Source organism: Amblyomma americanum, chromosome 2 (genome assembly GCF_052857255.1).
Source record: "Amblyomma americanum isolate KBUSLIRL-KWMA chromosome 2, ASM5285725v1, whole genome shotgun sequence".
Classification (NCBI taxonomy): Eukaryota; Metazoa; Arthropoda; class Arachnida; order Ixodida; family Ixodidae; genus Amblyomma; species Amblyomma americanum.
In genome coordinates this window covers 170765337-170786491 of record NC_135498.1, presented here as the reverse complement: position 1 = coordinate 170786491, position 21155 = coordinate 170765337, and the positions used below count along the sequence as shown (strand labels likewise).

The 21155-nt window shown below is 49.1% G+C and overlaps 2 protein-coding genes across 2 annotated transcripts; one reads left to right on the top strand and one right to left on the bottom strand.

The window, feature by feature from the left end:
* The first annotated feature begins 4368 nt into the window (after positions 1 to 4368).
* LOC144119268 (uncharacterized) lies at positions 4369 to 5142 on the top strand. Its single transcript, XM_077651936.1, has one exon. The coding sequence runs from the start codon at positions 4588 to 4590 to the stop codon at positions 5077 to 5079; it is 492 nt and encodes a 163-aa protein (XP_077508062.1). The 5' UTR covers positions 4369 to 4587; the 3' UTR covers positions 5080 to 5142.
* A 1810-nt stretch (positions 5143 to 6952) lies between these two features.
* LOC144120231 (uncharacterized) lies at positions 6953 to 11100 on the bottom strand. Its single transcript, XM_077652634.1, has 3 exons — positions 10963 to 11100; positions 7980 to 8182; positions 6953 to 7436 (listed from the first exon to the last, which is right to left on the bottom strand). The coding sequence occupies exons 1-3, from the start codon at positions 11098 to 11100 to the stop codon at positions 7235 to 7237; spliced, it is 543 nt and encodes a 180-aa protein (XP_077508760.1). The 3' UTR covers positions 6953 to 7234.
* Positions 11101 to 21155: the final 10055 nt, after the last annotated feature.

The following is a 21155-nucleotide window of genomic DNA, read 5'->3' as shown; positions in this document are numbered from 1 at the left end:
TCTTTTTGTAGTTTTCTTCCTGGACCTTCTAGTGGCCATTTTGTTGGCGGCAGCCTCCATTGTTACCCTTTGTACTTTGCTTCTACCTACCCCTACGCCCTGAGCCGCAGTGGACCATCTAAAAAAGCTACAGCAGGGCCTGCCAGGCGCCAGCCGATCTCGGCTACTAGCCTTCCATTAAAGTGGATGCCATCTCCTGTAAAGCCTCCACCAAAGGCTGCTCTATGCACTTCCCTGTTTATGTATGCCACTTCAAAGGCTTTCTCCTGGCTTAACTTCCTTATCTCTTGATTAGCAGCCACATCGTCCTTGGCACTTTCTCCGTTCCGTCCATAAACTTCCGGCACTGTGCACACTACGATCTGGACTTGCTGCGCTATCACCCTTCAATCGTCAACTCCCTCCGCTAATCTTTCCACTACTTTTGCGGCTTCACCATTCAGGACATCATTTAGCCCAGCCGCTACCACTACCAAATTTCGTGCTGCAACGTTCTTAGAAAGTTCGATTTTTGTTTCTCTCAGCACTGCGACCATTGTCCTGCCTGGGAATGCTCCAACCGCTACCCACTTATCAACCTTTACACGCTCCATTATAGTTCTTTTCCATCTACTCATATTTGAGTCACAACCGAAAAGCACTAGGGTAGTCCCTTCCTTCTTCCCAACTTCCGGATTATGCTGCCTGTTATCATGCTCTGTGACCTCATTCCTTGGGAATAGCTTGTTCCCCTCCTCTCCAACGCCTCCAGACTTCCTAGCTGCCACGTGTGCGCAGCTGTTCTTATCTGAACCTGCCTGGCCTACTTTCGTATTGCTGTACATGGCAGTGCCGGCCCCATCCATGTGGCTGGTGGTGGAATGTCGGCCAGTGTGACTTCGCAAGGCGGAGTCAGCCATTTTTGCTTGCAACGATTCACTAAGCTGCTCTTGGAGTTTGCGCTTCTCTGCCCTCTCTACCTGTAGCTCTTTTTCTAGGGCATCCATACGTAACGCTATGCTGGTGTTCGCTTCGTCAGCCATGTCTAGTCTTGCACTTAATACGCAACATTTGCACATAAAATCCGCGCCTTAGGCCTCCTCTACAGATTCGAACCACGTTTCTTTCAAATTCACAGACGCCTCACACTCCTTGCACTTAACCTTCAGTTGCTTCACCTTCTTAGCAGCACTCTATTATTACTACCACAAGATGCTAGTAAAGGAAAAAACCACTTGCAACCACGTGCTCAAATAAACTTGTGCCTACCGCAAAAGCTGATCACCTAGGAAAAAATATTCACCGCCTGTCTAAACTAGTTGAGTCACAAATGGGCCCTGCAAATCTATAGCTGCCGGCCGGAACAGACATGGCCGTTAGGGCACTGACCTGCTCTTTCCGGATATAAAATTATATATAAAGCTAGCATAAAACTAAACTCTCCAAATATTAAACAAAAGAAATCATCTATTTGTCGTAGTCACGGCGCTCTCGCAGTCGTCCGTCCGTCCGGTCCCGGCCACCACGCGTAATCCGAAGAGTACCGAAACAAGCGTCCGCACGGCAAGGCTGTCAACTCTCAATGTATTTTTCTACATGTAGTGCTATTTAGTGGCTACAACAACAATTAACATCAATAGCAGAGGTTAGCCTGAATAGATGGCGCTACACAAACGCACCAACATATGTTCTGGGGAACAATTTCTAGAGAAGAAAATAAATCAGTCTAGAAACTTTATGAACAAAGGTTGTATTTTGCAGGATGATAAAGACACCTTTTTTGGATTTGAATACTCTTTCCAGATGTTCATTTTATGAATACCTTTAAGCATCATAAACATCTTCCTTAATAGACCCTTTAGAAAATTTAGCGCCATCTGGTATGTGGCGCGCGAACTGGGGTGCCTCCGCCATTACTTGAGCATACGCCTGCTGGATTGCGTTCGGGCCGCATTGAACGGTACGGCCTCCAGCGCAGCCACAAGAAGCGCAAATTTCTTGTTTCTGTGACCTAGACATCTTCCTTGACATTGGCTCTCTGCTCCAAGCTACAGTCGCGATGCCGGCATGCTGCTGTGTGCCCTTCTGCAGCCAGCGCGGCGTTAGAGACGCGCACGGAAACAAGGTGTGTATCCAGAGCACGGGGCGCATGAAACAGCTGCATGCTTGCTCCTTCTCGTCCGCGACCTGTTCGTTTTCACGTTAAAATAAGTGGTATAAGTATTGCAAGAGCAGCGAAAAGTTCCTTCTATCGTGTAGCCTTCCCGCTGTATAGTGAACACAAATATAAAGGTGCTACCTTCGGCGCACTCGAGCAGATCCATTGTTTTTGATGCTGGCGACTCTTTCGGCCCGTAAGAAAATCAAAACGTTGCTCATGCGCACTTCTTTTGCGTTTGCTATCATCCGCGTCTCAACCATTCATAGCGCGTTCTGTGTGCGCGAATAAAAGAACGACGATGCGGCACGGCGAGGAGCGCCGTCGTTCTCTCCGTTGCGAACCTGCAGCAAACGACGCCGACATAAGCGGAGTGCGGCAGCGTTTTCGTTGGGTCGGTGCCTGCGCACTCCGGCTTAGCAAACACTCCCGTAATCTGTCGTCTTAATCTGAAGTGAGCAAACCGCGAGTGATTTTGCACCGACGGCTTGGCGCACCGCCTCTGCTGATCGAACGTCCGTACCCGGATCGACGCGCATTTCGCCCTACTGTGCGCCTGCTCGTAGTCGGGTCCGCTCCAAGAGTTGTTAGCCCTCCTTTAACGACAGCACATTGATTCACTAAGTTAAGCTAAGCTTTGCAGCTCTGTCTAACAGTCACGGCAAAAGGAATATTTTCTCTATGCAACGGCGCTCACCCAAGCCGGTCCGCTTGCTGAGGCGACGACAGATCATGGGGAGGAGCGCACAAACTGGAAGCCTAAAACAAAGCATAAGCGGCATGCATTTCTGGGCTACGGGCAACTTTTTTGTGAGTGCAGAACCTAGCACGACACGGTATAAATAGCGCGACAGCGCCGTTCATCGCTAGGGCCTTCGCTCGAAATTTCGTGTGCACAGAGCTCAGCCTTTAGCAGCCTTATTAGTGTGTTCAAAGTCGTCCCACTAGCTTAGTAGTAACGAACGGTACGCGGGTGCGCTTAGACACTTAACTCTGCTACCGCGCGACAGATAAACGTTTCCTGTGCATACGCATCCCCGGAGCTCTCTGCCAGACTGAAGCACATTCGCAGACAAAATATTATGGGCCACACTCTGTGGCTTCAACTCCGGCCTCGCATTTATTAATGAACATACGAAGGTTTTCTTCCTCTATGTGCAAGTGCACGTGACACTTGCAGAAGTATGAGGCACTACATTAGTATTGCTAGATGGTGCTCAGACGAGCTTGATTGCACAAGCATGGTCCACATTATTCTGACTTCAACTGTATGTACTGAAGAGGTGAAGAAAATGTACATTTTTCATTTCTTCATCTTGATGAATACACAAGATGACATCTGGTACCATTTTTCAAAGTGCATGTTTATTGATGCTTTTGCACCTGCACCTTGACCAATTACTAAGTGGGCTGTACTTTTGCAGGTCTCATTTCTAGGGTTCCCCACAAATCCTGGTTTGAAAAAAAAATGAATTGCCGCAATAAGGAGAGATGAGGGCAAGGAGTTCCGCATAAACAAGCACACAAAGGTGTGCTCAAAGCACTTTGCCGATGGTGGCTTTTATGCAAACTATGCTACCGGCACAAGGCGCCTCAAAAATGATGCAGTGTCAAGCATATTTAGTTTCGCACACAAGCAAATTAAAGTGCAAAGGAAGGCACCGAAAGAGCGTTGCGTGCAGAATGTTGCTGTGAATGGAGAAGTGACAACAGCCAGTGGAATGCAAGCCGACGACATTTGTGATGAACTTTCTGGAACGCCTTATGTACCAACAGCTTGTCTGGATGCTGAAATGGACTTCAGCTCCTTGAAATCACAGCCGCCTCAATGTACACGGGATTGCACGGGACAAAAAGAAGCACAAGATCTGAGGCAATCACTCACAACAGTGAAGAATAAGCTGAAAGTTACCGAAGATCAACTCCGACAGGCTCATGTAGAACTTCAAAGAGCTAAACAAGAAGCAAAAGAAAAGGAAGAAAAAATAAAATCAGTGAAAGAAGTGCTGTTTCATACCAGCAGAGAACTGGAACTCACCAAAGCAACAGCAGAGAAGCTTGAAAAGAAAGTTGGAAGGGAGTTTTCTATTGACCGATTCAAGCACAGTGATGATGACATGAGATTTTATACCGGTCTGCCATCATATAGAATGTTTAAAAAAATTTTAGTTTTCTGTAATCCAGGGGAACAGGGAGAAAACATCAGACTCAAATCTTCATCACAAGCACACCCATCGCAGGCAGGTAGACCAAGAAGCCTGACAGTGGAAAACGAGCTTTTCCTTTTTATTGTAAGAATGCACCTTGGACTTTTTGAAAAGGACCTTGCTGACAGGTTCTGTGTGTCAACTGCCACAGTATCAAGAATATGTATTACCTGGGCTAGTTTCGCTTTCACTAAACTAACACAGATACCTCTGTGGATGTCAAAGGAACATGTTCAAAAGTAAATGCCACTTTCCTTCCAAGGAAAGTATTCTGCAACTCGAGTCATACTGAATGCAACAAAAATTAAATGTCAGGCAGCCAGCTCACTTGCACAGCAGTCGGCAACATTCTCATCGTACAAATCAGCGAACACCTTCAAAGGACTGATTGGAATCTCGCCCAATGGTACAGTGACCTTTGTCTCCAATTTGTTTCCAGGATCTATTTCTGACAAAGAATGTGTGAGCAAGAGTGGCTTCTTGGCCCTTCTTTTCCATGATGGTGATGTCATGGCAGACAAAGGTTTCAACATTGAAGAAATGCTCGAGACAATCAACGTGGCTTTGAACAACCCGCCTTTCCTCCGAAGAGGTCAGTTCAGTGAAGAAAACATAAAAGAAACGGAAGAAATAGCATCCCTTCAGATACATGTTGAGCGACGCATACAGCGCATCAAAAGTTTTCATATCTTCGATAGGCTGGTACCGCTTTCTCTGGGCCCCATCATAAATTAAATGTGGATTGTATGTGCTATACTAACTTCCAGTCTCCGCTGGTGCAGCTATCTGATGAGTGAATGTTTGAAAAATCTGCTCCTGTCAATAAAACGCAAGCTTTTGTTCTCCCTTTTCTGAGACTTGACGTTATGTAGTATGCGACAGCAAATAAGTGATACTTGAAAACTGACAATGGACTTTGTGAATAGGGTAGCTGTACAGCCCATTACCCGTTTCCACACAACCATGACATTTTTTATTTACACAGACATGAAAGTGGAAGACAAAGGCTACAGGATGCAACATACAGAATACAATGTGCATGCCAGAAAATCTGAGTTATCAGTAAATGCACCATGCACCCAAGACACATTACGACTTGACGCAAGAACGGAGCAATATAAATGTCAGTGCTCGACTTCGTTTTTCTCTCAGGTAAAGCAACAAGGTCTGAGTGGTCTCCTTCATCCCTTGTTGCTTGGTTACCAGAGAAGGACATTAAAAAGTCTGGTATGAAAAACCCAATTTGGCACACTAGCAGCATTACGGCATAACAGCACAACAATAAGCAAGAACAAATGGAAGGATAAGGTTGTATAGACAGGCATATGAAGGTGGAAGTCACAACTGCCATAAAGAGAGGCATGAACGACAGCAGTCTTGGACACTCCAAACTGGTTGCTGGATATCCATCTAACCGACAGAACAAGAAGTTGTGCACGCACGGGGCGGAATTGAATATTTGTAATGATTTCCGTGTATTTTCCAGAGTTTATTAAATATTTGCATGTATTTTCTAGTGTTCATTAAATATTGTAACATGCTTGTCATCTCCTTTACATAACAAAAACTATTCTATCCCCTGTCACATAAGACATGCCCTAAAGGAGTACAGACACCAAACTTTAGTTGCTAGGTTTTCTTCATGGTTCGTACCACACTAGTAAATACAGACCATGCGGTACTCGCCAACTATTTCTGGCTGTTCAGGCAGGCTGCATTTAGTGCTACCGTTAATGAAGATGACAAAGAATTCATGCTGAAGTTTTCATGTCTCACAAGAGCTATACTTAACTCACACATGACAGAGGGGTAAAACATACAAAAATTTGGAGTCTACATTGCTTTAATGATATTGATACGGTGTGGCAAGCCAAAGAACAGTACGACATGATGGCAGGCGAAATACAATTTTAATGGCTGTGGGCCTAGTGCCGTCGCTCAGTCCCGTGCCAGTGCCCGCTTTTTCGTTGTCGCCTTTTTAACAATATTGAGAGCAGAATCGCTGGTTTACAGGCACTATGCATTCTTAAAGGTGTACTAAAGAGAAATCTGAACTCATTTTTTTTACCGCGGGAAACCTACACGTTCCGGGCATTCATAGAAACTTCGAATTATTGTCCTGGGTGGCCGATTGCGCTGAGTAAATCGGAATAAACGTCCCAGCTCCCGCCTTTTCTTTTTTTTTTCACTCAACGCGGTAGGTAGGAGGAGTCAACCAACGCGTCAGCCCGTCCCGTGGCGGCTTGCCGCACTGCCATCGGTGGAGTGATACGTTATTCAAAGAGCCCACATGTATTTTTATTTCCTTGGGCCCAATTTGTGGTTATATTGCCTGTGACTGAAACTGTTTATGCTTAGAAACCTAAAAAACTAAATGAAAGCGAAGCCACCACTGGACTGGCTTAAAGGCACTCGACGAGTTGGTTGACTCCGCCTACCTACCGCGTTCAGTTCAAAAAAGGCGGGAGCCGGGACGTTTCATCCGATTTAATTAAGGAAATCGGCCGCACAGGATAATAATTCGAATTTTCTAAGAATGCCCGGAACGTGCAGATAGAGCTCCTGCAGTAGAAAGATGAGTACAGATTTCTCTTTAGTGCATCTTTAAGCGCGTTTCGAGGCCATATATGGCAACAGCACAGAAAAAAAGAAATTGTCGAGTTTCTGTCTTGCAACAGCCCAATCTTCAGCAGAAAACTTGACGCGGTCAATGATCCGAAACTGATCAGAAAAAAACAACAAAATCGCCCCAGGATAAACCAGATAAAGCCATCTGGCCAATGACCTGATAGTAATACTCATGGCCACGGTCCAGCCTAAACACACCCATGCTGTCCTTCTTGAGGCAGTGCCCATCCCCCATATCGTCGGGAGTTTTTCCCTTCAAACTTTATGGGCACTTCACCTCAAGAAGGCCATGTGAAGGAATTTCGCACCACGGGTCGAAGAGTAGCCTGTCCGGTGAAGCTCCCAGCCATGGACATGAAGGGTCCACGACCAATCCGCTCCGAAAAGCCTCGACATCATGGCCCCTGGTTTTCATCACAGCCACGTACCGCTGCACAGCCGGCTGCTCATTCGTAATGCCGTACCTGCAATAACAGCATAAAAAAGGCAGGCACTTTCATCTCAAGAGGAACTTTCACCTAGAGCAGAGTTGGGTGTGCTTGGATTGTCTACAGCAAATAAATAACCATTCGCATTGTATTGTAGGCCAGCCGGCAAATCAAAAAATGAAGATAAAGGAAAGAACACATGCTGTTCTGAACCTGACTTGGTGCATATCCACAGCAAAGAAGCAAATGTGGCGACACCATTTGGCCTCTTTTTGAAAAGTTCTATAAAGGCAACGTTTTATTTTTTTCAGACGTCCATATATTTTGCTGAAATTATGGTAAGCTCTCCAGGCAACGTTCTGCGTGTCATGTCATATGCTCCACACTTGTTGGTATTCATTCATTTTCTGAAGGGAAAAATTTTGACCTTTGGTCTTTCAAATAGTGATTAAATTTACCACTTGTGGTCACCTTTTCAGCTATTCGACGTGCACATAGGAGGCTTCAGAGCACTACCCATGATGCCATGTGTTGTTTGAAATTCATTCTCCGTACTTAGTAAAATAATACCTCACTTACTGAACAGCCCTGACACGGGAAAGGTCTTTGTCTGCAGTCAGGTTCTGCAGGCCTTTCTCTGTCCACGTAGGGCGCTTGACCACAACCCCAAATGATGAAGCAGTCAATCGATGGACGCGGGCTCTCTTCCACATCTCGCTGCCAGACTGCTGCCTCGTGTTCTTTTTGAGATCGATGGCCTCCTGGCTGGATACTTGCAAACCCTGGAAAGAAAACATATTCTAGGTAGTTACTGATATGACAATTCTTCACCTGTGTAACCTCTCACCTCAGACTTGCTTATATTGCCAAATTATGCATATTTTTAGCGCAACCAGGACAGGGACGCAAAGAAAAGAGACAAACACGACCGCTCGTGTTTGTCTCTTTTCTTTGTGTCCCTGTCCTGGTTGCGCTAAAAATATGTATAATTTGTCACAAATCCAACTAGCCCAACATTTAACTCTTTTAAAGTATATTATATTGGCAGTGCTGTTTGCTATGGCTCTAACACTGTGTAAATAGCTTAAAAATTTCTCTCAAAAAAAGGGATAACTTTTTCAGGCACACATTATGGAAAGTGGTCTAGCAATCACACACCAAACTTTTTCTCACCACCAAGGCAGTAGCCTGTATAAACAATTCGTTCAATATCTGAGCGACTATAATGATGCTTGAAGTCAAGGTTACTGCTCTGCAACAGAAGTAATGAAATCGTTATAATGGACACCTACTACTTAACCTACCAGCTGCTAGTTGTTGCTTTTTGTGTGTTTTTTGTCATTCATGGGTGACCATCTATTTTTATTTCTTTCAGCAGTTACGAAACAGACTGCTGTGCGGTTTGGGGCAGCTAGGTTTTCAACATGGAAGGTATGAAAGAAACAGCACGACACGGAAGCCACACTATAGTAGGATACAACTCAAGAAAAAAAGCGGCACTTCCCCTCAAATGAACCCCTCCCCCCCACACGCACAAGACAATGGAGTCGACCAATTTTCATTGCGCCGCGGCCAATCCGATTAAGTCATTCTTAACTGCCTTCCATCTGCCACTTCTTGCGATGACATTGAGGGAATGCCACATAGAGCGTCTTTGGCCTCATTGAGTCATGCACGAGGTGGGTCAGCAGGCCATTTACACAGTTATCTCCAGCCTCCAGGTAAAACATGCACATACCTGAAGGATGGCTGCTTCAAGGGCAGAGAAATTCCCATCTTGTAGATGCCACTTGAGACACGACTAAAACAATCGTGGTGGAGTCGGCATTTCTGCAGTGCCAGCGTTTGTGCACACTATTTCTGGTGCCACATGAACTTGAAATCCATGTGGCACAACAGACATCAAATACTGCAAAGGACTGCCAACTGGTGTCGGCCCAATTTTTGAAGTCGTTGCAACAAGTTCAGTGCATTCAAGGTGTCTTGAAAATGGCGAAGGACACAGTTCACCAATGCTTTCCCCAAGTGTCCTTATTCTTGAAGAAAGGTCCTCAAATGGCTGGGTGTGCTGTCTTGCATCATAAAACCTGGTGCTGATCGGCTTTGAGAGGCCACCTTGTCGCACACTCCTCCAACCCACAAACTGCAAAAGTAGCTGCGGCAGCTCGGTGCACGCTACCTGTGGTCGAAGTTCCTTATAGCCATTGCTCTTAAGTAGCAACACTAGCTTTAATGCGGCTACATTGTGGCTACACACTCCACAAGCACCAGCTGGGCAATCGCATCTTGCAGACGCCACTGATCCACAGCTTTTGAAAGTAAAGCACACCTCATAGGGCTTTGATGCCTTCTTCTGGCTCCGAAAACGAGTGCACTTGACCTAAACCTCATCAGGCCTGCAAAAAAATGGAAAAATTTCATGTCAACCATTTAGAGGAATTTTTGACCACTGCAAACTGATATCAGTTTTTTGCACACGTTCCATTATAGCTCCATGCAACCTATTTGGTGAACTATAGACATGCTATACAATTACATTCGCTTGAAACTGCATTACGATGACATGTGGAGCTCACAGTATATAGTTTTTTTTATTTTTTCAGGTACTAGTATCATATGGTGCTCCTGCTACTCTTGTATGGCAGCAACATGAGTATATGTTTGTAGCGAGAGCCTCGTTCGCCAAACAGCATGAAACATGCTCTGAATATGCAGGTTCCCCACAGACTTGATTCTCGACAAAGGAAAACTAATTCTAAAAGATGTGCGGAGTCAAAGAAAGAGACATATATATCTCAAAGGTCAATGCGGCTAGAGGTTTATGCTGCAGCGCGCCTCCCGTGACTGACGAGTGGCGCAGGTGGGCGAGGCGTCTTGAGTTACCGAACACACGGCACCGGCGTGTCGCGTCGCTTCCCCCTTGCTTCCTCTACACGCTTGTTCCAATAGAACAGAGAGCAGTCCACGCAGCACGCTTCAGTCATTGGCGCAGAACACTGTACAGACGCAGGCTTGTCTAGAGCGCCCGAACTGAGGCCCGCGAAGCTAGAGATGAGAAATTTAAAAACGGGCGTTTCCAGGGGTAATCCCAGCACGCAATCGCTGCAGCATAGCCAAAAAAAGCATAAAAAAGTGCAGTGCACACACAAAGCAGCGGCGTTAAGATTTCTGGTTACTTTTGTAGCACACCGATCCTGAGCTCTCTAGACCAGCGTGCACACATCAACACGGCTTCAGACAACATTAAGTACGAGGCCGCGTTCGTATCGCATTTTCGCCCAACATGACGCCAGAGTTCAAGTCTGTGCATTAAAGGTTGTTAGACACGCTACGCTTATATTGTTCCTAGTGAGGAGACATATATGCTGCGGTTAGCAACTAAATTTAAACTCGTTTTCTGCCACTGACGTGCAGCGCGGACGCCCTTCAGTGGTATGCACGGACGCAGCAGAAGTACGAAGAACGCGCATTTTTGCAAGTCCGCAAGAGAGCCACTAATACTGTACCTGCAGGATGACACGGCAACGCACACTGTCGACGGATCGCAGTAAGTTTCGTATACCAGCTTGTAGCTGCGCTGAGAGGTGCGGCCGCACGGACCGCGCACACCGCGGACACCACAATAGGAGTCCAAAAGCCTTTCCGAAAATCCGCCCGGGATGATGGTCAGGTCCTTCGACCACTGCAAATTTTCCGCCATCGCTTTCGCAAATCGAACGAAAGTATTGTAGACGCCACAAGGTGGAAACTGGTGCAAAGTCTGTGCAGAGCACCTGTGCGTCTTCCAGGTGCCCAAAATATGGCGACGGCGCCGACGGAAGTTGCTGATGATGATGCCTGCCAAGTTGCCAAACTGAATATTGTAAAGGGTCTATATTACTCGGAGATACAGCACTTTAGTGAGACTATTATGCAATGCTCAACACACTTTGCTTTACTGAAGAAACACATTTTTTTGCAACAAGTGCGAACCACCGACCATTTGAACCTGAGAAGAGACTCGGGAGCGGTCGCATACCGCGTCGGCTCCGTGACAGATCGCAATCAATTGCGATACACCAACTTTTCCCCATGCAAGCCTGGTATCATCGTCTCCAGGAACCTCAGCGGCACCCGTCTACACCACGTTTGTTAAGGTGGGGCCAATTTTTGACCACTTTTCGGTCATTTGAAGCTTTCGTCACGCCGCGGTGGTGCTAAGCCTAACAGCGCCGGGGCCTGCGATGGCCCCGGTCGGGGATCCCTCGGCTCTGGCGGCTCCAAATCAAGTCACCGGATACTACCCGCCGTCCTTGCAGATCGTAACAATGGATACCCATCAATCCGAGGATACGACTCAAGGCGAGGATCCTCTACCAACCGAGGACGATTACCTCCAAGATATGGTCCGCGTCTGGCGCGGAAAGAAGAACGCGGCGGTGGCATCGAAGGACGCTGGTGCTGGTGCCACCCAGCAACAGGCGCCGGCTAGCTCTGCGCATACGCAGGGCGGGAGTGCGCTGAACGCAGCCTCGAAGAGCTCCAAGCAACTCCGGTGGCGGCCGCAGAACACGCCGCGCATTGAAAAACATGACATCGTCGTGGTGCTGAAACCAAGAAACACGGTCGACCTCAAGGCAACTTTGGTCCTGGACGAGCCGGCGCTGCAGTCCGCAGCATCCTCGGGGACGACTCAAATGCTGGACTTGAGGTGTGGCCCGTTTGGGACCAAAACGTCCTTGTATGTGCACTCAAATCTGTCGACGCCGCGGAGAAGCTACTCCGGGATATTGTGGTGCCGGTAGGGGAACGCGAGCTACCGTTCCGGGGACACCCTAAACTCTCCGGTGCGTTCTGTCCAGGCGTCGTGACTGTTTCGTCAGACGAAATGTCTGAAAGCGTTAAACGAAAACTCAGTGCGGAACAAAATGTGGTGTCTGTGCGCAAGCTAGGGGGAACCCCGGTTGCGGTGATCACTTTCGCGGGGACCAAGGTGCCACGGACGGTGTTGTACAGCTACGAACGGCTCCCTGTTCGCCTGTACAAGAAAACAGTGCCAGCATGCCACCGCTGTGGCACAGTGGGCCATCGGGCCGATGCGTGCCCGCGACCGCAGCCGGGCCGCTGCAAACGCTGCGGAGTCCAGGTTCCCGATGCCACTCCTGACGGCCCGGCAGAACATGACTGTGTTCCGAGCTGCCTCATCTGCGGAGGCGGCCACCTAGCGGAGCTCCTGGCTGTGCCGGGCGGTTCCGGAAAGCCATCAAACCGAGCTCCCCATCCGGATCCAAACCGAAGACAAAGACGGGGCCCAAGCAGGCTCCTCCGCCCAAGGCCAAGAAAGCGCCAGCCGATCAGGAAACCAAGGCCAAACCCGGCACATCGAAACCTGTCAAGTCCGCGACCCAGGCGGTGCCCCCGGTCCTCAACGCCAGGGACTTCCCGCCCTTGGCACCCGTCCAACCACAGGTGAGCAGTTGGAGTAGGGCAGTCTCCGGGCCCCCTACCCGTCCCTCCCCTACCGAAACCGCCCTACAGCAGCAGGTAGAGGAGCTCAGGCGTCAGAACCAAATTCTAGCTCGCAAAATTCAAGAATTAGAGGCGAAACAGGCCGGGTCTTCCGAACCAATGCAAGAAGCTGAGCCAGATGACGAGGATGACGGATCATCCGTAACATCTTGCCTCACTAGCGTCTCGCGGCAGTGCGGGGACACGGTAGTTGGATCTGCTGGTCGCGTCGCCGGCCTAGAGGCACTGCAGCGCCAAACCGAGCAACTGGAGGAGCAAGTGGCGGCCCTCCCGAATCAAATCATGTCAGCAGTCCGCGAGTCCTTCCAGGACATGTTCAAGGCAGCTTTAACGCAAGCACTTCCCGACATTATGGCCCAGGTCACTGACTCGGTCACTGACTCGGGCCGGGCGCGCGAGAAAATTCTGTGTCCTTCTTGCGATGCGACGATGCCGGCGTCAGAGCGAAGGGGAGCGGGTATCACTTTAGCATGCTCAAGGTTATGCCCTCTCCGTCGACGATAAGTAGAACCTACTCGGACATTCTAGAGAAATCGACGCCGCATGTGGCCATGTTTCCTTTGGCGCCGCGCCGGCGACCTGAATGGAAAAGGCAGCAGCACACGCAGCGTTACGCGCTCTCCGCGGAACCTTCCCCGCTGTTTTTCGTTTTATTTTACTGCGCGCGGGCGCGATTGCTTATGCGCAGCGCCGATTTTTTCGAATATGTTCCAAATTTTGTGACCCAGGGGCAAGGCAAAAATGCAGCTTCAAGCCTAGAGTACAGCTTTACAAGGGTCTATGTGCCACTTTTGATTTAATGTCAATGTCTATAACACATCACAAACGTCCACGCACAAAATCCTCACAAGTCCAAACTTTGTGTACCGCTGGCCAGCTTCCCATGGTCAACGGCAAGCCCAAGCACTGTTAGCTGGAAAAAATAGGTATCGACTAGGTGTGCCGAAAGGTGCGATGCCCCCAGATGTTCAAGAGGCGTTCGTGGTCAAGTAGCTTGAAGAGGACTTGGCGACATGCCCGATACGCTACTTTGGCATCGAGTCGTTCATTCTTATCCACTTTGCTGCTGTTCCACACACCGCTCACCATCTGCGACGACACGTCCGGCGTTGCTCGAAACATCGTTTCGCGAGCAAAACTTCCAACACGAGGACCACCGACGCTGCTTCACAGCAGGCGAGGTAAAGGGAGCACAGCAGTTTACACACTAACCTGATTTCAGCCTCGGTGTGCTCCCATCGCTTGTAGCAGTCGTAGAAAAGATTATATGGATCGCTGTGAATGTATAGCCAGCTTGTCTCTAAGACGCGCGCCACAAGTGATGTCATCAAGTTCTGTATGGACTCTCCCTATAGCCACTAGGACGGCGGCTAGCTGCGTGTCAAACTGCGGTTCTCCCCGCACGATTCCGGAATAACGCGGATCGCATTCGACATTCCCTTCGGCCGCAAGGACGTGGGTACCCCGGGTAATCATGGACGGGCACTACTTGTTGAAGTCAGATGGCGCTGCGCTCGTCACCAATGCAGCGTGGAAGTCCCGGACGAATTCGCTATGAGCGGATCCGGTAGACAACGCCTTCACCACGTACGTGTCAGGATCGCCGCACACACGAATTTGTCCCCTGCGCAGTTTGGGGACCAGTTTCTCGGCTGTGTCGTCGGAGTCCAGGCGCCAACGCCCACACTGGTGGTCGACAGGATCCGCCCGCAAGCTGAAATCAAGAACACGCCCAGGGCCCAGAAGGCCAAGAGCAGGCATCCGGGGAGTCGGGTCATCAGGTATCGGGGCTACGTCGGCAACAGGTTAAGCAACGCGCCCAACGCGGCGACCAGGATAGGCCCCATGCCAAAGCATGGACTCCTTCCTTGCTCCTTGTTTAGGAAACAAATCGGTACGACAAGCGAACAGCCGCAAGCGAAGACAGCGACCAAGAGGCTGGAGACAGCGCCGTACGAGACGAAATTTTCCCGCCAGCTTATCCTCTTCCGAAGGTAGTAGCGGAGGATTACGACGTTTGTTATCTTAGTGTAATAGAAATGTCGGGAGCGTTCAAGGTCGTACGTCATGTGCGCGTCCATAGCGTCTGCGCTGAGCTCAACGGCGGCTCTCAGCCATCCGTCGTAAGCTATGTAAGTGTACTCGGCGCTTGCGTTGAGCACAGTCAGGGCGGGCTGTAATCTATTCGCGCATGTGATGTTCCCTTCTCATATGTCAGTAAACGTGGCCACATTGCATGGAAAGTTAGTGAAATTCTTGTGCAACATCTGCGTCTTCTCTCGGTTGCTAAGCAATTCCGATAAAATCTGTGCGGCGTCTCTGTGATTGCTCTTCCTGCAGATCAAACGGGCTCGCTCCGAATGCGGCGCAATGGCTCTACGAACGTTGTTAGTGGATTCGCAGATGATGTACGCGCTGGCGTTTCCGCCCCGTCCGGACACACTCTCCGCAACCAAGTGCACGAGCGGAAAATTGTTCAGGCGCGACTGCATGGCGGCGGCGAATGCGCCCTCGGAGAACAGAGCTATGGGCAAGATGACTACAACCCTTTCTCCTCGAATGATGTGCTCGTCGAGGAGATCAAAGTAATGAGGCCACTGGCCGCACCGGCGCTCCACCTTGACAGCACACCGCCGGAGAGCCGTCGCTGTGTCTCAGTCCACGTCGGAGGAACAGAGCAGGTCAACGACGAACGCATTGTTTACACTTGTCCGTTGGATTCGCTCGGCGGCCGAAGAAGTGCTGAGAGTGCACGCCATGCTCATCGCCAGGTGACCAGCGATAACACCTTTGAGCTGCATCTTCTCCACGAGACGCGCTGTCTACACTTCGCTTGCTTTTGCCGACAAGGCACATGTTTGGTCAATAACAATAATAGTTTTTTTTTGGGGGGGGGGGAAAGGAAATGGCGCAGTATCTGTCTGATATATCGTTGGACACCTGAACCGCGCCGTAAGGGAAGGGATAAAGGAGGGAGTGAAAGAAAGGAAGAACAGGTGCCGTAGTGGAGGGCTCCGGAATAATTACGCATACACAATGTAGCTTTCCGAGGTAACAAAGCCAAATGCGGAGCAGTGGGAGGACCGGCTAACCAGTTCAAGGTCCAAAGAGACCTAGTGAGCCACGCATGCCGGATGGCCAGGGACAGTGGTGCCTTGGACTAGGGGCGCCAACCACGCTCAGCCTGGAAGACATCGGCAATCTTCGGGCAAGCAGCAAGAGTCCTTTATTAGAGCAATAAAGTTTATTAACTCACTCACTCGACCACCTGGGCATCATTAACATGCACTGACATCGCACAGCACACGGGCGCCTAAGCGTTTTTCCTCCATGAAAACGCAACCGCCGCGGTCAGGTTCGAACCGGGGAACTCCACGTGTTTGGTCAGAGTCGCATTTTATGAGGTCTAACATGTCATTCGGAGTGCACTATACCCTGCGAATGGGTCCTATCGAACTTCATGAATGGCATCCGAAACTGCTGCAATGTTGTAATCACAGAAGACAAAAAGGAGTATTATAGCATGGATCCGAATAAAAGGGCCGGCTAATTGTGACAACAGAAACGTAATTGCGCGCGCTGAAAGCACTGGCCATGAGCGTGAACCAGACAATATTTACGATGATATATGCTTGCACGCGTCCTGGAGGCGGTTCTTGAATCTGGCCCCAGTCGAGATATCGATTAAAGGAGGTAGCCTGTTCTTCTGTGCTCAAACAGAACAACGAAACAACAGTAAGGCAGTCTATGTCTTAATACTATAGGAACGCGAGACCTGAAAACAATGCAAAAACCATGCACAACTTTTATTGGAGGACGCTGTGCGGCGCCCTAGTTTGGTCTTTCCAGGAACATCAGAGATGACTGGCTTGTGGTGTTGCTCTGAACGAAGGCGCTGTATTCGTGTGTGCATGTAGAAGAGAGTCCCTGCACGCAATCGCAGTATCGGACTGCTCACTCACTTCACATATACAGGGTAATAAAAATTAAGCTTTAGAGATTTCTTAAAATCAGGTGCCGTGAGGTACGTGAAATGGACATCTGCACATAAGTTAAGCTGCCAGGTGGATACAAAATTAGATGATAATTCTCACCGTCAGGCAGCTAATATTTCGGAATACACTGATGAACTTTTGTAGTGAAAGCTACATTGGCCATGAACTCGCAGTTTCGCGGTGCTCGAAGCCCCACCGTGTTCGCACCGTACCACGTCACCAACCACATGACTTGCCACGTGAAGAACCGCGTTACGAACCACGTGACCAGCCATGGCGCCACCTCCTCGCCATCTTAGCCACTGCCAATATTTTTTAGCCAATGCGATTAGCGAGAATATTTGTATTGAGAGATATAAAGGAGGACCTATTTTAAGGCTACCCCATTTGGTAGAATTCGCCCAGAGCACGCGTGTTCCAGGATATTCGCCCCCAAGGCTTCCATTCATTCCGAGTAATTACGCATACAAGGCGGCGGCAGTCGATGCGAATCTCCTCCCTGGTGTGATGCAGCTGTTGCGTCGGGCGTCATTCCCATTTCCATAGCTGAAAGTGAAAGGACAACAGTTATCACTTTCGCCGGCCGCTCTACGCCGTTGACAGACGAAACACCGCGTCACGACGGGAGGAGTTTCGAGCCGATCTTCACCGCCTTTCATGCGCAACTACGCGGATCGAGCTGAAAATTCGAAAGCAAATGTCTCGGAACACACGCATGCTAGGAGAATTCCACCAAATTGAATTGTGTAGGAATACGATTGCCTCTCAGTTTCCAATATGCACATGCCGGCTAACCCCTGTCAGACAAAAAGCTTCCTTTAACTGATTTTCTTTAGGTGCCTGACGGCGAAGTTAATCTCTCACACTGTATCCTCATGTGAACGTAACTTACATGCAGAGGTAGTTTTCACTTACCTGCCAACGTCTATTTTTAGCAATCTATAGATCGTAATTTTAAACACCCGGTATGTAGTTATCTTATTCCGAACAACGCCAGCAGGGCATGCGCCTTTCATGATTGTGGCTTCCTTTTGCATGTGTGGTCACTCTATTTTGTCTCTCTGTACCACTCGAAGCGCACATGTCTGCCGAAGAGTCTTGGATTGTTTGGCCTGGCGTCTTGCCATTGGCGACGCGGAGCTACGATGGGAGTTCTGCCACTCTCTTGTGTCGACTGGAAGACATTTTAAAACTGCAGGCGAAATCTCGAAACCTTGTTCGACCTGATGTTTCAACCATGCTACGACATTTATCTTTTGATAAATTAATTTGCTTTTTTGCTTGTTTTCAAGTTGTTTCTGTTAAGTGGCTGCGGAATCTCTCTATTCACCATGCGACTGATCGCCCCATATCAATCAAAGTCGTAGCCTCCACCGGTCAATTCCAACTCCCTACACCGCATTCCTAAGTAGTTTCCGTGAACTGGTAGTTGTGCTGACCATCCCATCGCCAAAGGTATGATCGAACGCTTCCATCGTTCGCTAAAAACATAACTCAAAGCCCAATTCGACACCACCCACTGGACTGGCTTCATACACCTGGTTGTGCTCAGCCTCCGTGCTGCACTGAAACAAGATCTTCGTTGCAGTCCGGCAGAACCTGTCTTCGGCTCGCCCTTGCGTCTTCCTGGTCAATTTCTCGAATCTACCGATTCGTCTACAAGTCCCGACCCTACCCATTACGTGACGCAGCTCCGCGATTTTTGCCGTCATCTCAAAGCGCCACATCTCCGACGCCAGTCTCGAACATCTTCACATGTTCCATAACCAATAGCGACTTGCACGCTCGTCTTTGTTCGCCGAGACTCTCTCTGCAAGCCGCTTCAGCGCCCCTTCGACGGCCCCTTCCGTGTACTCGATAGAACATCGAAGTTCTTGATCGTCGACATTCATGGGCGCACTGACAATATTTCAATCGACCGCTTGAAGCCAGCCTTCACAGAGGACGCCCCACCCACTGGACCTTCATGTGTGCTTTATCTGCCCCACCCGGCCGGCTCCCCTCCTCCGCCATATTTCCCTGCTACTCCTCAGAAGCGGACAGTATCGTTCCGGCCGCCAGCTTCACCGGACTCTATCACTAGCGGGGGCCTACAGTAGCAGCAGCACTGGCCTTACGCATCAGGAGCAGCACCAGCCGCCGCAGGTGATGACGCCGAAGTGCAGCCGAATTGAGCTTCCTCCTCGTGCCGGCGTTACGCGCTGTTCGGCAACACGCTATCATACGTTCTAGCACTTCAGCCAGTAAATCAATCATTTCCTTCATCGTACCGACCTCATACTGATTGCCGCGATACATTATTGCATCTGACCAGGGCACCTGTCTCTGCTTTTGAGATTTGTGCTTTTGCTATCGGCGATGAAAAGAAGAGACTCCACAAACACCTGTGCCAGCGCGGTAGGACGGTTCCTACGTGCGAGGCACGTCACCGCTGACGTCACGCCCTGGATCGCTTACTTCGCGTTGGAGGAGCGGCCGTGGAGCCGGCATGATCAGACGTGTCTCAGCACAGCTCCATGCTTTGATGCTGTTATCGGGAGAAATCCTGCCCATCGACTGAAAACGAGTGAAGAATCGGATGTCGGAACTCGCCGGGAATACGAGGATACCAAGTTTTCCACCAAGTGAGTCCGATTTTTCGAATAATCCAGGATTTTTGAGGCGAAGCGAGTTAAGCCTAACCCGGGCGATACATGGTCGGAGCCCCGGCGGGGGAGCCGAGGGAGCAGCAGCTAGGGTGCCTCGATGCCAGCGCTGCGCCGTACAGGGTGGAGACACGACCTTCGTGGGCGCCATCTTGGGGCAAGCGCTGATATGCGGGGCTACGGAGCGTCGGCCGGTATCCTTCTTTAGAACGCGCTTTCGCTAGCAGGCTGAGCTGTATAAGGTTTCTGCATATATGCTCACAGTTCTGAGCACTTTTTGCTTAGTGATATAAATGAAAAAAGAGCTAGCGTTTGCTTGCAAGCGCAGCTTTTAGAGCAAATGACGACTGTGCAGCTAGGACAGCACTTACTTATTGGCCGTCTCAGATGCTCAAAGCGGTTATTTTAACTGAAGTGACTGTTTTATAGAGCAATGCCTTTTGTACTGCCAGAACATGACGGAGTTTATAAGGTGCATGACATGCAAAAGGCTTTAACTGCGTCTGTTGATGCAGATGAACAACTAGTTGACGTTTTAGTCAGCCGCGCATATCAAAAATATTTTGCATCGCAGTCGTCTATTGTAGACAGTAAAATAGACACAGCAGAAAAAGATTATCCGTGATGAGTAGACCAAACTTTGACTCCTGCCACACGATGATGTACACAGCATTTTATTTCAAAATAATCATCAACCGCTTGAAGCTGCCTCTGGCTGCATGCCTAGGAGGAGACATCTCTTAAACAGTTTATTCAAGGTTTGTGCCAGCGACAGTTTTGCTGCCGTACCCATCATCCGATTCTTCTGGCTGGCTTAGCCAACGCAAGTAAATGCGCGGGCGCATCGTCACAAGCCGCTCTAACAGTCTGTTCATAAGATTTGGGTGTTCCGCGCAATCAACCGCCGGAATGGGAACGGTTTGTTCGATAAGGCATTTAATGGTCTTCATTGGACTCTTCAAACGACAGATGTCTTTTTGTTCCGATAGGTTTTTAAAGAGACTTTCGCACGAAGAAACAAAGTCAAGAACTTGCTCGCTCACATATACAAGGTTACGGGCTCCAGCATTATATTCTTTCAACTGCACTAGGGTATGCTCCTCTCGTACCTCTTCAGAAAGAAGCATTCGTGTGCACGGGGCGCAGGACCTTGCGGAAAGCGCAAGGGGCCTTACCAAGAACCCGTCCAGGTGAGCGACGATGTCGATTTCAGCTCTTGTCAATGACTCTATTGCTTCAATTTCATCACATGCTGAAAGTCCTTCGTGCACTTCAGCTTCGTGCTGAACTTGTTTGATTTCGGCCGAAAAAAAATCAACCAGGTAAGTGCTGTCATCGATGTCGTAGCCTGAAGTTTTCGGAACTTTGAGGAACTGGCTGACAGTTACAATCTTGAGTGCATTTTTTAGGTCGTATGAGCTCGGCACAGGTGAAATCATTCTGATGACCGAAAAAAGGTTTTCCAAACAATCTTGGACCATCCTCCCAGTCAAAACAAAACTGTACCGGCGTTCTTTCAGCAGAAAGATGTGCAGCTGCAGGACTACTGTTGTTGACATGAGCACCCCTGCCTTGGCTTCCACACTTTTCTTACTCCTATTCCCAAG

Bases quoted from the DNA above. Each gene is read 5' to 3' on its own strand.
- LOC144119268 (XM_077651936.1), top strand. From the start codon at position 4,588: ATGCCACTTTCCTTCCAAGGAAAGTATTCTGCAACTCGAGTCATACTG.
- LOC144120231 (XM_077652634.1), bottom strand. From the start codon at position 11,100: ATGGCGGAAAATTTGCAGTGGTCGAAGGACCTGACCATCATCCCGGGC. The intron at 8,183-10,962 runs GTATACGAAACT...TTTTCTTTCCAG, and splicing joins CTCAGCGCAGCTACAAGCTG to GGTTTGCAAGTATCCAGCCA. The intron at 7,437-7,979 runs GTAAGTGAGGTA...CTGTTATTGCAG, and splicing joins TCCCGTGTCAGGGCTGTTCA to GTACGGCATTACGAATGAGC.